At 51.4% G+C, this 15357-nt stretch overlaps 2 protein-coding genes across 2 annotated transcripts in view; both read right to left on the bottom strand.

Annotated features, from left to right (window-relative positions):
• The window catches only part of C1QB (complement C1q B chain), an 18037-nt gene extending 14643 nt beyond the window's left edge, over positions 1–3394 (bottom strand). The window contains exons 1-2 of the mRNA XM_029227034.1: positions 3277–3394; positions 2806–2997 (exon numbers count right to left, since the gene is read on the bottom strand). Of these exons, the coding sequence (XP_029082867.1) occupies positions 2806–2986 (181 nt within the window). The 5' untranslated portion in view covers positions 2987–2997; positions 3277–3394. The remainder of the gene's footprint in view (positions 1–2805; positions 2998–3276) is intronic.
• Positions 3395–6665: 3271 nt separating this feature from the next.
• C1QA (complement C1q A chain) lies at positions 6666–9753 on the bottom strand. Its single transcript, XM_029226744.1, has 3 exons — positions 9663–9753; positions 8549–8718; positions 6666–7435 (listed from the first exon to the last, which is right to left on the bottom strand). Exons 2-3 carry the CDS (start codon positions 8709–8711, stop codon positions 6861–6863), a joined length of 738 nt encoding a protein of 245 aa, XP_029082577.1. The 5' UTR covers positions 8712–8718; positions 9663–9753; the 3' UTR covers positions 6666–6860.
• Positions 9754–15357: the final 5604 nt, after the last annotated feature.

Raw genomic sequence — 15357 nt, forward strand, 5'->3', positions numbered from 1 at the left:
AAAAAAAAAAAAAAAAAAAAAAAGGACGAGGAAGTCTCATGTACCCTTTACCTAGTAGTCTCCAATCTTACATAACTAAAGTACAAAATCAAAACCAAGAAATTAACCTTTGTAGGACCCACAGAGCTCCACTTTTACATGCATTATTTGTGTGGTTATAGTTGTAAAACAATTTTGTAGCACGTGTAGATTTGTGAAACCTCCCCCCGACCCCGCATCAAATTCTGTACTACTTTTCTTAAAGAGGATCCTCAACATTTTATAAGATTCAGAGCCCCACAAAACCTGTTTCCATTTCTGAGCTGGAACCACCCAGGCCCAGGCCAGCTTAGCACATGGGATCCACCGGATGGAGCCATAGAGGCTGCCTTTCCCCAGCTCCCCCAGCCCCACTCAGCCCAATTCAGCCCCTCTGACAACCGGCCTGTTTCAACTTACTTCATGTTACATATGAGGAAACTGAGGCCAGAAACTTGCCCAAGGCCATGCAGCCAGTAGGAGGTGGAGTCAGGACTCACAGTCAAGTCTGGCTAGTCCCAGTCAGTGTCTGACTCTTGTTACCGCCTTAGTTATCTGAGCCCCTATGAGCTTCTTCTTCCCTTGTCCAAACCACACTCATCTTTTAGGGCCTGGCTCCAGTCTCCTCTTCCAGGAAGCCCTCTCTGACCACCCCTGCTGGCCCTCGTGGCTGCTTCCTCCTCCGACTTCCTTTGGGGTGGGTGTCTGTGCAGACCTACTGTGATGGATCTTCTGCGGCTTGTGAGCCTTTTAGATCCCAGGGTTAGGAGTGGGGAATCAGAACCCAGCAGACCTAAGCGTCAGGCCACGTGATCCCGGGCAGGTGATCTCCCCTCCCAGAGCCTCTGTTTGCCCAGTTGAGATAAGGGCATAATAGAACGGATCCCACAGAGCTGCTGGCAGAGTGGGGTGGGAGAATGCCCGTGCCGGGCACCTCACAGGCAGTGCTCAGTAATGTCAGGTCTCGGTGACGGCTGTCAGCTATGTTAAACAGGGCTGTGTTTCATGCTTCAGGTTGACTTCCAGCAGCCAACTGGGAGGGGGGGACACGGCAGTGGGGAGGGGGCCTGAGAGGCAGTGCAGGGTAGCAGTTAAGGGCGTGGCCTTGGAAGTTGGACAGGATTCCAGTGTGTGACTTGGGGCAAGTTGCTCAATCTCTCTGAACCTCAGCTTTGACATTTGTAAAATGGGAGTAAATCGTTTCTTCAAAGGATTTTGGCCTCAGTTTTCTCATTTGTAAAACAGAGTTAATTTTATCTACCTCATGAGATGAATATACGTAGAGCAATTGGAACCATGCCTGGCACAAATTAGGAGCTAAAAATTGGTGTCCGGGACTTCCCTGGTGGCGCAGTGGTGGGGAATCCACCTGCCAGTGCAGGGCACACGGGTTGGATCCCTGGTCCGGGAAGATCCCACATGCTGTGGAGCAACAAAGCCCATGTGTCACAACTACTGAAGCCCGCGTACCACAACTACTGAAGCCTACGCACCTAGAGCCCGTGCTCCGCAGCAAGAGAAGCCACTGCAATGAGAAGCCCGTGCACCTCAACAAAGAGTAGCCCCTGCTCTCTGCAACTAGAGAAAGCCCGCGCACAGCAACGAAGACCCAAAGCAGCCAAAAATAAATAAATAAAAAATAAATTTATATTAAAAAAAATTGGTGTCCATCAGCCATCCCACACAGTGAGATGGCCAGAGGCATCTCAGGGTCCTGGAAAAATGGCAGACCTGGGGGCTTCATTTGACTCACCCTGAATTGGAGAATTCCTTCTGGAATGTTGGTACAATTCCACTCTATTGCCAGGAGGGAAGGTGACAGTGGGAAATTCCTAAGGACATTCCCCTCCACTGGCTTCCCTTGCCCAGTGCCTCTGCCACCCCTGTCACCTCTGCCCAGACGCGCCCCAGCCTCCCCCATGGCCACTCTGGACACATTCCACCCCCAGATGTGCACCTGCTCTCAGACAAGTCACCAGCAGACCGCAGTTCTCACCCAACACCAGTGCCTGTTCATGTCCTCAGCCCTTTTCACTCGTGCTAGGGCTTGCCCGTGAATCTCCAACAGAAGATTCTGTGACTGTGATCCTGACTCCTTACTCCCTACCCCTCCAACTACCCAGAATCCTAGGGAGTGAAGGGAGCACACATCTCTGATAAAAACAAAGATGACAACAGCAGTAACAACCATAGCCCACACTTACTGATACCTACCACGTGCTAGTACTGTTTTATATTTAATTTTATTAATCATCACAGCACCCCTGTGCAGTAGGTACTACCATCTCCCCATTTTACAGATGAAGAAACTGAGGCACTGGGAGGTTCTATAACTTGTGCAAGTTCACACAGTGGAAAGTGGTGGGGCTGGGACTTGAACCCTGGTCACCTGGGCATTGTATACAGTCACTGGGGTCCATGTTGCAGGGCAAGTCGTGGAGGGGTTGGAATAAAATAGTAGCAGAGCGTTTTAGAGTTTGCCAAAGGCTTTCACCTGGATCATCTTCCGTGATCCTCCCTGCCACCTTCTAGGGCAGGTGCTCTTGTTCTCTCCCTGTTGTCAGATGGGGAAACTGGGGAGGCCGGAGGCCTGGGCTGTGAGGGGGAGAGGGGCTAGACCTGCCACAAGAGTTAAGACTCTGCCCTGGGAGCAGGCATGGCCGGAGGGACCACACTCCTCGCCATCAAGAAGCTGTCCACCGTCCCCAGAGTCAGCCTCAGATGGACACTTCCGACTCCTGCCCCCAGGCCCTAGGTGACCCTTCCCCAGCAGGCCAGCAGACTCACCTGGTTCACCCTTGGGCCCTGGCAATCCGTCATGCCCATCCTTCCCTGGGGCCCCAGGCAGGCCCGGCATCCCGGCGATCCCATAGCAGTCTGTGCCAGCTTGGCCCCCAGGCAGCAGTGCCAGCAAGAGCAGTAGCAGGTTTGGTACAAGGGGGGGCCAGGAGCTGGACCCCATGTCCATTTGGGAAGGAGCTGGATGGGGAGAGAGCTGAGCTGTCTCCCAGCCCCTGGCATGCCCTCCTCACCCTCTCTCTCCCCAGGGGCCGTCCTTCTCAGCCCTCAGGAGCTGACCCCCCTTCCCCGGCCCCTCGCCCCTTGGGACTGCACAATGGATGGGGAATGGGGCCTCTTCTTCAAGCTCAGGCCCCGGCTTAGCGGAGATGGGGACCCTCCTTCCTCTCACAAATCAGGCTGTCCCTGGGGCCACGTTTCAGGAAGTGGCAGCGGGGAAAAGCTGCCATTTGCCCTCACCTGGACAGGTGGGAGGTTTCTGGTCTGGTCACAGAGATGTCCTCAGATCTGCTTCCCCTCTCCAAGGCAGGAGGACACCGTGTCAGTGTGGACACAGCAAGAAGGGCCTGGGCAGACTGTGCTGTCCCCTCCCCTCCTCTCCCCAATACCACATCCCCTTTCCCATAATTTTTCCTGACTCAATACTTTCTCTTGGGTGCTGAGCCAGGCTGACCGCACTGATGTCCCTGTGTCCCTCCACCTCCAGGTCATGAGTGTGTGAAATGAGGAAATGTCCGCTGCTCCGGGTCTGCTGAAGGGTAGTGCCTATAAGTGTGTGTGCGTGTAGACATCAGGAGCCTGGGCAGACTTCCCCTAGAGTCAAGTTCAGCCCAGCTAATGCCCATCCCTGTTTGTTGCCATTTACTGTGCCTGTGACCCCGTTGTTTCACAAGATCCCTAGGGGGAAGTTATAATTCCCCCTGTACAGATGAGGAAACTGAGGCTGAGGAAAGTGAAAACCCTTGCCCAAAGTCACTTAGTGAATGGTTTCTTGGGTCCAAAGCCTTGTTCTGACCCTTCTGCTTAGCTGCCCTAAGAAACAAGCCTCACATGCACCTGTGAAGAGACAGGTCTTATTCTAGAGACTTCCACATGCCCCCTCCCATTTGCCTTACTTGGGGGTGGACATCCAGGGCAAACTTTGACAGCAGGCAGCCTGCTGTGGCCGACGGATTCCTCTGGCTACAAAGTCAGCGGCCTTGGGTTCTCCTTCCAGCCCTGCCACTCCCTGGCCCAGAGGCCTTCAGCAAACCACTGGCCCCTAGGTCTCAGTCATCCCATCTGTATACTGGGTGGTAGGGGAGGACCAGGCTTTGCATGTTGGTGCCTCTTCCTTTGCTGGGGCCCCTGATGACCCCACCTTCCCTGTCAGCACCCCCTCCCTCACCTCTATCCCTGGCCTCTCGTCTCAGAGCCTATTATGGCTAGTGAGGGGTTGCCAGTCGAGGCCAGGCTGGCAGAGCTGAGAGAGGCCCCTCCTCTCTTTCTTCTCCTCACATGAGATTCCAGAGAAGAAGGAGGTGATGGGCAGTGGACGGTTCCAACCCTGATTCCACTCCTGCCACCCATGTGAATGAGTGGTTTGATCTCCCCGAGCACTGATTTCTCCTCTGTAAATGAGGGTTTCCAGTAGCTCCCATGCAGGGCAGTGCTAATGCATACACAGTGCATAGCCCTGTGCCAGCCATGAGCAGAGTTCCAAGCCCTGCCCCTGCTCTGCTGGGTGACCCTCAGGGCCTCAGTCTCCCCAGCTGGCTATCCACCCTCCGGCACAGGGCTGCAGAGTGCGCAACAAGAGCAGCAACGTGAATGTACTTGTCCCTGGAATTCCCAGGTGTGTGGAAGGCTGGAGAGAGCAGAAATGATGGACACAGCATTATGGGGGGTGGGGGACCCGGCCGATGGCTCCCAGGCCTCTCTCCCATCTTCAGTCCTCACCTCCTTCGTGCCTGGGTCCGGCTTCTCCAGCAGGTGGCAGCCTCAGCCCGCGCTCAGCCCGCCCCTGCCCCGCCCACCTGGGTTGCGGCTGGGTCCCCTCCTTCCAGAGGGGCAAGTGATTTGCCTCTGCGAAGAGAGGTGGGTATGGGTGGAATTTAGGGTAAGAAGCAGCGGGGCACTCCCTGCACCCGCCATTTCTATAGCCTGGCCTCTCCAGCTTCTTACGGGCCCTCTACCCCTGACATTGTCTTTGAGCCCCGTTGCAATGAAAGAAGCCCTTCACTTTGGGGTCAGGCAGACCTGGTTCAAATTCAGGCCCTGCCACTTTCTGGCAGCGTGACCTTGGGTAGATGTCTCCTTTCTGTGAGCCTCAGGGTCCTCATCGATTTTGCTGGGATTAAATGCATCCATGGTTGTAAAATGGCCAGTGCACAGTAGGTGCTCACAGATCTGTTTCTCTTCCCGGTCCGTGGGTATGTGTGTTCTGGGTGGGTAGGGGGCTGAGGAGTCAAGAGCTGCTCTGGGGTTGCAGAGCTTTGCTCTCTTCTTCCTGAGCCCCGAAGGCTGTTGATGGGCCTGGGCCCCCCTCCAAGTGGGTCTTGAGTGTGCGGCGAAGGCGGGCGTGGAGGTTGTGGGTATGTGAGGACTTGGAGATCACAGGCGTTTCTAAGGCACATGCATGTCAGAGGGAGAGGAGGGTGTGTGCACCTTCGTGTCAGGGGTGTGTCTAGAACACGTGTGTGTGAGAGCACTTCTGATGGTTGATGGGGGCACGTGGGTGTACGAGGTGGGTGTGCACGGGTATGACGCATGTGCATCCTTGAGTGCGTCTGTGGGTCTGGAGGCGTAAGCAGTGCGTCCAGGGGTGCAGCCGGTGGGTCGCAGGGAGTGGGTGTCTGGGTGAGGAGTAGACGAGTCTTGGTCCAGGAATGTAGGTCCACGTGCATCTCGGGAGGTGTGTGTGCAAGTGTGATGTGTATTCTTGTGCGTGTGTGTGCATACATGAACGTGTGCAGCACAAAGGTAAAATCGGCTTCCTTTGGGAAAAAGCACAGGACGCTGGACATTTTCAGGACTGAACTTCTGGTTGCCTTACTTTTCTCACATACGAAAGGCATAGTGGGGCTTTTTGCTTCTGAGCGGCACCCAGACAGGCTAAGTGGGACCCTGGGAATGCACCACAAACATTCCAGACCCTCCCAGTCCCCAGCCCAGGTGGGATACCTAGCAGGCAGCAGCCCCAGCCTCTGCGCCTGCTGGGGTAGAAGTCCAGCTCTGGCCTCAGGCAACCTGGCTTCAGGAAGACTTCTGGGTGCCCTTGGATGTGCCTTTCCGGTTGAGCGTTGGAAATGACATGTGTCAATTGTCAGGTGTGTGTCTGTGGAGGCTGGCTAGGGTAGTAGGTAGACACACAGGCTTGGGCGTCAGTAAGACTTGGAGTCAAACCCCAGCTTCTCCCCTTACACACTAACCTTGGGCTTTAAGTTTGTCCCAGCCCCCTAGCCTCAGTTTCATTATCTGTAAAATAAGGTCATGATACCCACCTCAGAGCTCAACTGTAAAGATTAAACAAAATATAATTAAGGCTAAAACGTATGTGTAACCCTTACTATGCACGAGGCACTCCTCTGTAATTTTCATATATTAAGTCATTTAATCCTCCCAACAACCCTGAGGAAGGTGCCATCAGTATTCCCACTTTACAGATAAGGAAACTGAGATTCACTGAAGTAACACAAAATGCACATAATTGGAAAACTAGTAAGTAAAATGGTGGCCCAGGATTTGAGGCCAGGCCGATGAGGCTCCCAGGACCTGCTAAATATTTATTGTAAAATATTGAATGCAGGCTTGGCCTGTAAGCACTCAATAATTGTTGTCATTCTTAAGCCTCCCTCCCAATGGCCAGGGTAGCAACTGAACTTCAAGCTCAGCAGACATGGACTCAGGTATTTATTCCAGGGAGAGTTCCAAGAAATGATCTTCCTTCAGGCAGCTAAAGCAACAGCACCCCGACTTTACAGAGCAGGGCATAGACACCAGAAAGGTGGAGTGAGTGGGCCAGGGTCACACAGCAGGAAGCGGAGGCCATGGTGGGGAGGGGCTCAGGTGGATGGGAAGATGAGGAAGCCGCTAAATACGCTGTCGGCCTCTGAACCCCGGTAAATGCGGCCCTTATTGGGGTCTTTTTCAATCCAGACCTGGTCTCCCTGCTGGAGCTGGAACACCGTACCCCCGGACACCACCTGGAAGAGTCCTTTGCTGTTGGTGTCACAGAAGCCCAAGGAACGCTGGACTTGGTCCCTCCCAAAGGACACGATAGACAGACAGATGTCCCACTTGGACACCACCTGGAAGGTGAAGTAGTAGTAACCCGGCACAGAGCAGATGAACCGGCCCGAGTGGCTCTGGTATGGGCTCTCCTGGTTGGTGATGACCGTGTCAAAGATGACCACGTTGCCGCCCATCGGAGGGTTCCGTCTCACGGCCGAGAAGGCCGGCTGCAGCTGGTCCTGGATGTTTCCTGGGTTGCCTTTGATGCCCTTCAACCCTGGGAGGCCAGGGGGCCCCAGGGGGCCGCTGGGTCCTGGGTAGCCCATTCTGCCAGGTTTTCCAGGGGGCCCAGGCTCTCCCTGGTCTCCTTTAAGGCCACGGACACCTGTCTGGATACCAGCGGCCCCTGTGGGGAGAAAGGTCAGATTGGGAGTGAGAGTCCCAATTGCTCTAGTGTCCTCCAGACCTCAGGGGGGTGGCTGGGACCCCGGACGGCTGTGGGATAGAGGATAGGGGGAGTGTCTGGGCCTTCAAGACATTGATTCTGACTGGCTGTGCGTGACCTTGGGCACGTGTCTCAACCTCTCTGAGCCTCAGCTTCTTTATCTGTAAAATGGAGAGGAATGTGAACAGGCACTGGGAGTGTCAGGTTCTGGGAAAAGCAGTCCACTGGCTTCACTCCACAGTCGTGTGGAGTCCACACGACTTCAGTCCACAGCCGACTTCAGTCCACAGCCGTGCACTCCACACTCTCCCCAGGGCACTGACCTTGACTTCTTCAGATTCACGGACTACATGCAGGATGCCTGCGTGCAGATTGTTTGCAAATGCCTATGCAGATCTTTGTGGTCTGCTGTGGACTGGGAGGCTCAGGGCGATTACATGAGACTTTCCTTTCCTGCTCTGGTCGTGCCCTCCTCCCTTTCCCTTCACCCTTAGCCTTTTTTCTAGAACATGAGAGTTTCTGAAGCCTGAAGGGGCAGGGAAGGGGGAAGCAGGGACAGAGTTGTGGGGAAGCTGGAAGCAAAAAAGATAGTTGCCATGAATTGATCCCTCTCAATGTGCTAGGTGGGGTTATTTCTCCATTTTACAGATGAGAAAACTGAGTCTCAGAGAGGATCAGTAAGTCGCTCAAGGTCACACAGCAAGACAAGGGCTCCTGAGTCTAAAGCCAAGGGCATTAATCTTTCTGGTAACTGAACAAAGACCAAGGACTGAGCACAGCTTTGGAACCTTTCATATTCATTGCTTGCAGTGACCCACTGTCCAGAGGAGGAAGGTGAGGCCAAAGAAAGAGGACCCGTGCAGTAAAGGGGATACAGAGAGGCCACTGGGGCCTGTGGACATGGCTTTGGAAGAAGGCTAGGCCCCCCTCAGCCCCTGGGACCAAGTGCAGACTGGAGAGGCTTCGTGTGTGGGCCCAGGTGGACTCCTGTTTCTCAGTGCCAACCCGAGCCTCCACCCTGGTGGCCAGGCGAAGCCCAGGGATGAGGGACTGGGGTTCAGAGGGAGGGCTTACCCTGCTCCCCTCGCTCCCCTTTGAGGCCTGGCCGTCCGGGTCGGCCGGGTATTCCTGCGGCCCCGTCCCTCCCATCCTGTGCTCGGCAAACGTCCTGGGTCACTGAAGAGGCCAGGGATATGGCCAGCACACCGATCACCAGCCAGCCCCAGGGGGCTTCCATGGTGTCACTGTGGAGACACGGGCAGGGCCTGGGCAGGCTGGACAGCACACACTCATGCACACCCAACACCCACACTTGAAACCCCCCAACCCCACCCAATTCTATCTGTCTATATATATCATCTCCCCGACCATTGCACACACACCCCCTTGAGGGCCTTCAATGTCCACCCTCCATCCAGCTCCAGGGACCCCAAACATACACAAAGAACCACAAACTCACACAGATACACACATGCAACTGAACATACCCGTATGTCTGAGTTACACACTCAGACACACAAACACAGCTTTTCGCTCACGCACCTACACAACACAATAAGCAAACTCAAAAGTCCACCACACACTCCTGGACACACAGAGTGACACCCAAACTGACATGCCCCCCCCCCCACCTGGACACACACAGTCATATACTCCTACAGGTGACTGAACAAATATTTATTGAGTGCCTGCTCCCTGTTTAATTTCCACCCTCTCACCCAGATGGCAGAGCTGTGCATACACACCAGAATTCACAAACACCTGACACACACATCTGCTCCCTCCTCCACACACTCGGCCCCTTTCAGCACCCACTGGAGGACAGAGGGCTGACTGCCACCCGCTATCCCTTCGTGGGACCCCTATGCTGGGCTCTGACACCCCCAGCCTTTTCCCAGCTTCTTGTGTTTTGCCGGGGTGGGGGCGGGACCCAGGAACTTTGGTTACAGCTCATGGGTCTGTCACTACCTCCCCCCTCCCCCAATCCCCTGGAGTTAAGGTCCCCCCACTCACTCATTCTGGGCCCTAGATCAGTGTCTCCCCCCGCCACCCTCACCCCGCAACACTGTCCTGGCACAGAACCAGCCAGCAGAGCTCTCCCTCCCTCCCTGCCCAGTCCAGCCTCCTGGGCCACCCCTCCTGGTTCCCTGAACTTTACAGCTCCCTCCCTGTCAAGCGCTGGCCTCACCTGCGTCTGGTTGTCAACGCACTGGATACTCTGGTCCTTCACCCAGGGACCCCTGTGGGACACCCAGCAGGGCGGTGCTGGTCTGTGGCCAACTTTCACATCCCTTCCCACTTCCCCTTCTCCTTCCCTGAAACTGCCCCCAGTGTTGCCCTAGGGCCACAGGCCTGCAAGGGACATTTTGAGCAGACCTCAGCAAGACTGGGACATGGGACATCCTACCCCAGCCACAGATGGTGTGGGGACAGGGACAGCAAGGCGGGAGTCTGCCGGGGGGGCCGTGGTGGGGATACTGGGCAGGGCTGTGAGACCCATAGAGGCCTAGAACATCAGGGCAGAAGGAACCTTTACAAAATCAGTAACTTGTAAGACTTTCGTGATTATGAAAGCAGCATGTATTCATTGCCAAAGCTTGGAAATACAGAAACGCAGAAGAAAGAAGAACAGCGCAGTAGTAACGGGAAGCTCAGTAACCAGCTTCCCAGACCTGCCACTTCCTAGCTGCATGTCCTTGGAAAGATACTTAACCTCCTGGGGTCTCAGTTTGTTTGTTCGTAAATTGGAAACAACAGATTCTGCCTTGTCGAATATTATAAAGTTTTAATGACATAATACATACACAAAACAGTGGACACACGGTGACCACTTAATAATTAGCTTTTATCAACATTTAAAAATCAGCGACAAAAGCCCATCTAGAGAATTGCTGTTAACATTTGGATGGATCATCTAGCCTTACTCACTCTCACTGACGGGGTGCTCACTACCTGTCAGCACAGCTCACATTGTCATTGACACCTTGGACCTGGAGAATGTTTTTCTTTAGATTGAGTGATTCTGTCTCCTCCAGACTGGAGACCAATGTGTTCAGGCCTGGGCTGACCATGTCTTTCTGTTTCTTCCCATGACCATGTTTTTTGTCATTGTTGTTGTTTTGTTTTGCTTTCCAGAGGGAGGAGGAGAGGAAGAGGAGGAGAAGAAGAGGGAGGGCTATTGTACCTGGGCAGGTGAAGACAGTCTAGGGCCAGGGTTTTCAAGCCTTTGGGACTCCTTTTTCATTTGCAATCTTGTGTGACATACAATATATATACAACAAATCTAGATGGGGATGCTCTGGTTTAAGGGTGGGGACCCAGAGCTCCTCCTGCCAGCCCCTCTACTGCTCCCCAGGATTCAGGGGCTTAGGGGAACTAGAATTTCTCTATGACCTTGGGCAAGCCACATCAGTTTTCCAGACCTCAGTTTCTTTATCTAAAATGGGGATACAGTCCCCTCGGTGAGCTGCCGAGGGATTATATGAATATATGAGGAAGTTTATACTGTCAAACACCACATTAAAATAAGTCATCATTATGAATAATATCTGTGTGACCTTGGGCAAGTTACCTAACCTCTCTGAGCCTCACTTTCTCAAGATGAGAGAGTGGTGGGAAGCAGAGAACGGCAGAGGCGGCATGAGGGAGAAACAAATACTGTGAAAGGCTTCTCAAAATATAGTTTTCAAAATATTAAATACACAATTCATATAGAAATACATAGTGAGCTCATGTGAATTTTCTTTGTAGCTTATAAATGAAGGAACAAAGCTACTGCAATGAAGGATATGAGAAAAAAATTTATATATACTTATATATGGTAAAAAAGATTCAGTAAAAACAAAAACAACAATAACCAAAAAACCAAGAATTCTGGAATATTCATAAGGTTGCTAAGTTACATACAAAACTGGTTAATGTTCTATAGGGCAATAAAACCCTAACGTTGGGGCTATCTTCTGTATTGAAAAGAAATCACTTGCATCTCTACCAGACAAAAATAATTGGCAACTTATCAGTTTTGTACCAGCTAACAGCTATCTTTATAGAGCCTGGGCCCTAATCAATAGTAAATAATAAGTCAAGCAAAGTGACATTCCCCTGGAGTGTCAGATGATCCTTAGGAAGGCTTGTTAGACACTACTTGAATTTGACTTTGAAAGGACACCAGTTATCTATTTGCCTTATTTCCAAGTGTTGGATGATTTCACTTATCAGGCTGTTACAAGAGTATAAACACTTCCCAAGAAATAAAAGACATCGATAGTAATAAGCATATCATTAGTGTGAAAAGTAATGGGTTGGCAATAGCCCTGTGAATGTCACAGCTGGGACACCTTCAATCAGAGGGATGGCGTTCTCTTCCTTTTCTCCAGAGCTCAGGCTCTTGGAGGGGAGGTAGGAGATATAGGGATGAGAGGAAACCCCTTGTCATGCTTGTGAGGTCAGGATCCAGGAGCTCCATCCCACAGTATAGCCAAGGGTCTAAGGAATACCAGAAAAATAATTTCTAAATTACTCAAATTCCTTATGGTGGAGTCACATCTCACTCAAGGGCTGCGTTCCAAAATCAGCATATAAGGCAATAATTGTAAATGGTCAGTATTACCCTTGGAAGAAATTCTTAGGAAAGCGCCACGTTGGAGACTGTATTACCATTTCAGGATACTTCTATGCTGTCACTTTTAGCTTTGACATCAGAACAGATTTCTTGTTCTTTACTTGCATATCAGTTGGCTCATATATACTCCCTTTTTCAAAAAAAAAAAAAAAGAAGAAATTCAATCTTTAAAGTTTAGAGTTGTACTCAGTGGTGAGGCATTTAGACCACGAGAGGCTCTGGATTTGATGCAGACCTGGGGACTGCAGGAAAACGCTCCAGAATAGGCTCCTTGAGGGTCTGGAGCGATGGGCAGCATCCCTTTACCTTATTTTCATTGGTATCATTAGCTCTTTCTCACTCTGAATTTTACTAGGCAAAATACAGATAGTCAGATGTGCATATAATGTAACTCTGAAGTTCTTGTATTCCTTTTTCTTAATTAAAAAACATTGAGGTATAATTTACATACGGTAAAATGCACACATCTTAAGTGTCCTGTTCAATGGCTTCTCATGTAAATGAAGATATCCTTTGCCGCCACCCAGATCAAAATACAGAACATTTCCATCACCCCAGCAAGTCTTCTCGTGCCCCTTGTAGTACAGTCAGCCCTCAGCGTCTGAGGGTTCTGCATCCACAGATTCCACCAACCGGGGATCAAAAATATTTGTAAAAAATTCCAGAGTTCCCAGAAAGGAAAACTTGAATTTGCCTTGCGCTGGCCACTATCTACATAGCATTTACATTGTATTAGGTATTATAAGTAATCTAGAAAGGATTTATAGTATAGAGGAGGATGTGGGTAGGTTATATGCAAATACTTCTCCATTTTATAGAAGCGACTTGAACATCCTCGGATTTGGGTCTCCGGGGGGATACAGGGTTGTCCTGGAACCAATCCCCTGCCCATACTGAGGGACAATTGTACTCCCCCTCCCCGCAATGTGACCAGCGTTTCGACTTCTCTCGCCATGGGTTATTTCTGCCTGTTCTTGAACTTCACGTAAATAGAATTGTTCAGTGTGTGTCTTCGCGTCTGGCTCCCTTCATTTCACATGCCTGTGAGAGTCAGCTGTGTTATCGCTGAGTAGTACTCCGTTGCGTGCGTGCAGCGCACTTCATGTAGCCCTTCTCCCGTTCGTGGATATTTTCCGTTATGATGAAGAGAGCTGCTGAGAACATTCTCGTACAATCCTCCTCCTTGTGCCACCCTGTGAACGGATGTGCTTAAATCCCTGTTGTGCTGTTTGAACACCAAGAAGGGGACGTGGAGTTGACGTGGATACTCCTTCCTCTCCCATCCACTGCCCCACACCTCCCTCTTGCACTCCCTCTCCCTCAAAAACACAAACCTCCTGGACCCTCTACCCTATCCGCTTGTTCTCCTTTCCCAGCTCTTTATTATGGAGATTGTCTTAATCTTGGCTTTCTTGTGAAATCCTTCCCCTCCTCTGGGGCCTTCTGAATCTCTCCTTCCATTCTCCTTCCCTCCACCCAAAAGATCAGGGGTTTTTTGGGGGGGCGGTGTTTGGGAATTCTCTCCTTCCATTCTCCTTCCCTCCACCCAAAAGATCAGGGGTTTTTTTTTGGGGGGGGTGTTTGGGAATTGGGAAGGGAGCTGTCAGAAACTGCTACACGTTTTCAGTGCATGCTCTTTATTCTTTGCCTCTCTCGGCAGATAAAAGAGCTTTGGGGGATTGTTTTATGAAAAACGGAGGGCATTGTAGAACAAGAAATGATTTATTGTGGAGACGGAGGCAGCATGGGTTCAAATCCAGCATTTGCCTCCCTTTTGCTCTTGCACGAGAGAACTCCTGTGTCTGGGGAATGGCAGTGACCCCTCGGACTGGGACAAGGTTTCTGATCAGTGTGGCTTGAACCTGGCATGTGGCAGGCACTTAGCAAAATTCCCACCTGCTGCTCAGGGGGCCATGCACGGAGACCAGTTGAGAAGTTTGCGGGAAAAATGTAAAAAGAAGACCAAACACAGCACAAATGATTTTGTGGGAAGAGTAAGAAAAATACGAAGAAGACAAACGCCCCTAACAGCTGGCCACAGCTGGAGACCAGCATCCTGGCTGCCCAGGAGGAAGCAGCCAAGCCTGCAAGGGGCCAGGTGGAGCCGCTCTGGGAGAAGTTCCCAACGTGTAGATCACAGATCGAAGGTCGAGCTGGAAAGGCGCTAATGGAAGCCATCAGGCATGCAGGCAGATGAGATGTAAAAAGATTAAGAGGATTAGGAGACAGTTTGGAAAACAGGCAGTGCAGGCCGTGAGAGCCAGCAAGGAGGACAGGCCTCTGCCTGGTGGGGGATGGGCCCCGGGTCCTGAGGGCTGCCTGGACTCCACAGCCGGGAAATGCGGCACCAGGAAGGCCTGGATAATTCGAGCGTCAAAGGAGCTCACATAGATGCAAGGGGAGTAGCCAGGGGAAAGCCCCACCCTACCCCCACCTTTAAATCCCCTGCCACCCTTCTTCCCCCCATCCTCCTCCACCAGCGCCCCCAACTTGCCATGCAGAAATGACCTCCCTCATTTGCCCATCGCTTGGCCTGCAGTTCCACTTTTACTCATTCTTTCCGTGGGGTAAGCTTTGCCTTCTCTGGGATGTTTTACAATTAAAGTTGTGTCTTAGTGCATTTGCAAGACGTTAATGGGCTCTACTTAGGCAGCCCTGCTGCTAGGCTTAGTACTGGTGCTTGATACACTATCTAAAAATCTCATCATCACAACCCCAGGGAGGTAGTGCTAGGACAAGCCATTTTTACAGATGAGGATCAGAGAGGGTAAACAATCCCCACAGGTCACACAGCCAGTAAGTGGTAATGTTGTTTCCACCACAGCAGGTACCTTTCTGAAGATGTTCACTGGCATCCTGCGGATCGGGGGTCTAAAACAGGAACTCTGAAAGGGAGAGAGGAATGGAGGAGATAAAAGTATTGGGTATGGGGACTCTGAAGGCAAGATTTGCCAGCTTCACAAGTTTACCTCCCCTGTGCCAAGAATTTTACATATAGCATCTCACTTAATTTACACAGTATCCTTACAGGGTAGTATTTTGGTTCATTTTTAAAGAGGAAGAAACTAAGGCTCAGGTAAAGTGACTTGCTCATGGGTCTAGAGCCGCCAGATTTAACAAATAAAAATCCAGGATGCCCAGTTCAATTCGAATCTTAGATGAACGACGCTATGCATAGGATATACTTATACTAAAATCATTATTCATCCTGTATTTTATCTGACAGCCTACAGAGGTCACACAGCCTGTGGGTGACTATTCT

The sequence above is a fragment of the Monodon monoceros genome, unplaced genomic scaffold, assembly GCF_005190385.1.
Source record: "Monodon monoceros isolate NGI ecotype Baffin Bay Population unplaced genomic scaffold, NGI_Narwhal_1 Super_Scaffold_18, whole genome shotgun sequence".
In the NCBI taxonomy this organism is placed as follows: Eukaryota; Metazoa; Chordata; class Mammalia; order Artiodactyla; family Monodontidae; genus Monodon; species Monodon monoceros.

Coding starts and splice junctions, on each gene's coding strand:
- C1QA (XM_029226744.1), bottom strand. CDS start 8,711: ATGGAAGCCCCCTGGGGCTGGCTGGTGATCGGTGTGCTGGCCATATCC. Junction 7,436..8,548: donor AGGGGAGCGAGGGGAGCAGG/GTAAGCCCTCCC, acceptor TTCTCCCCACAG/GGGCCGCTGGTATCCAGACA.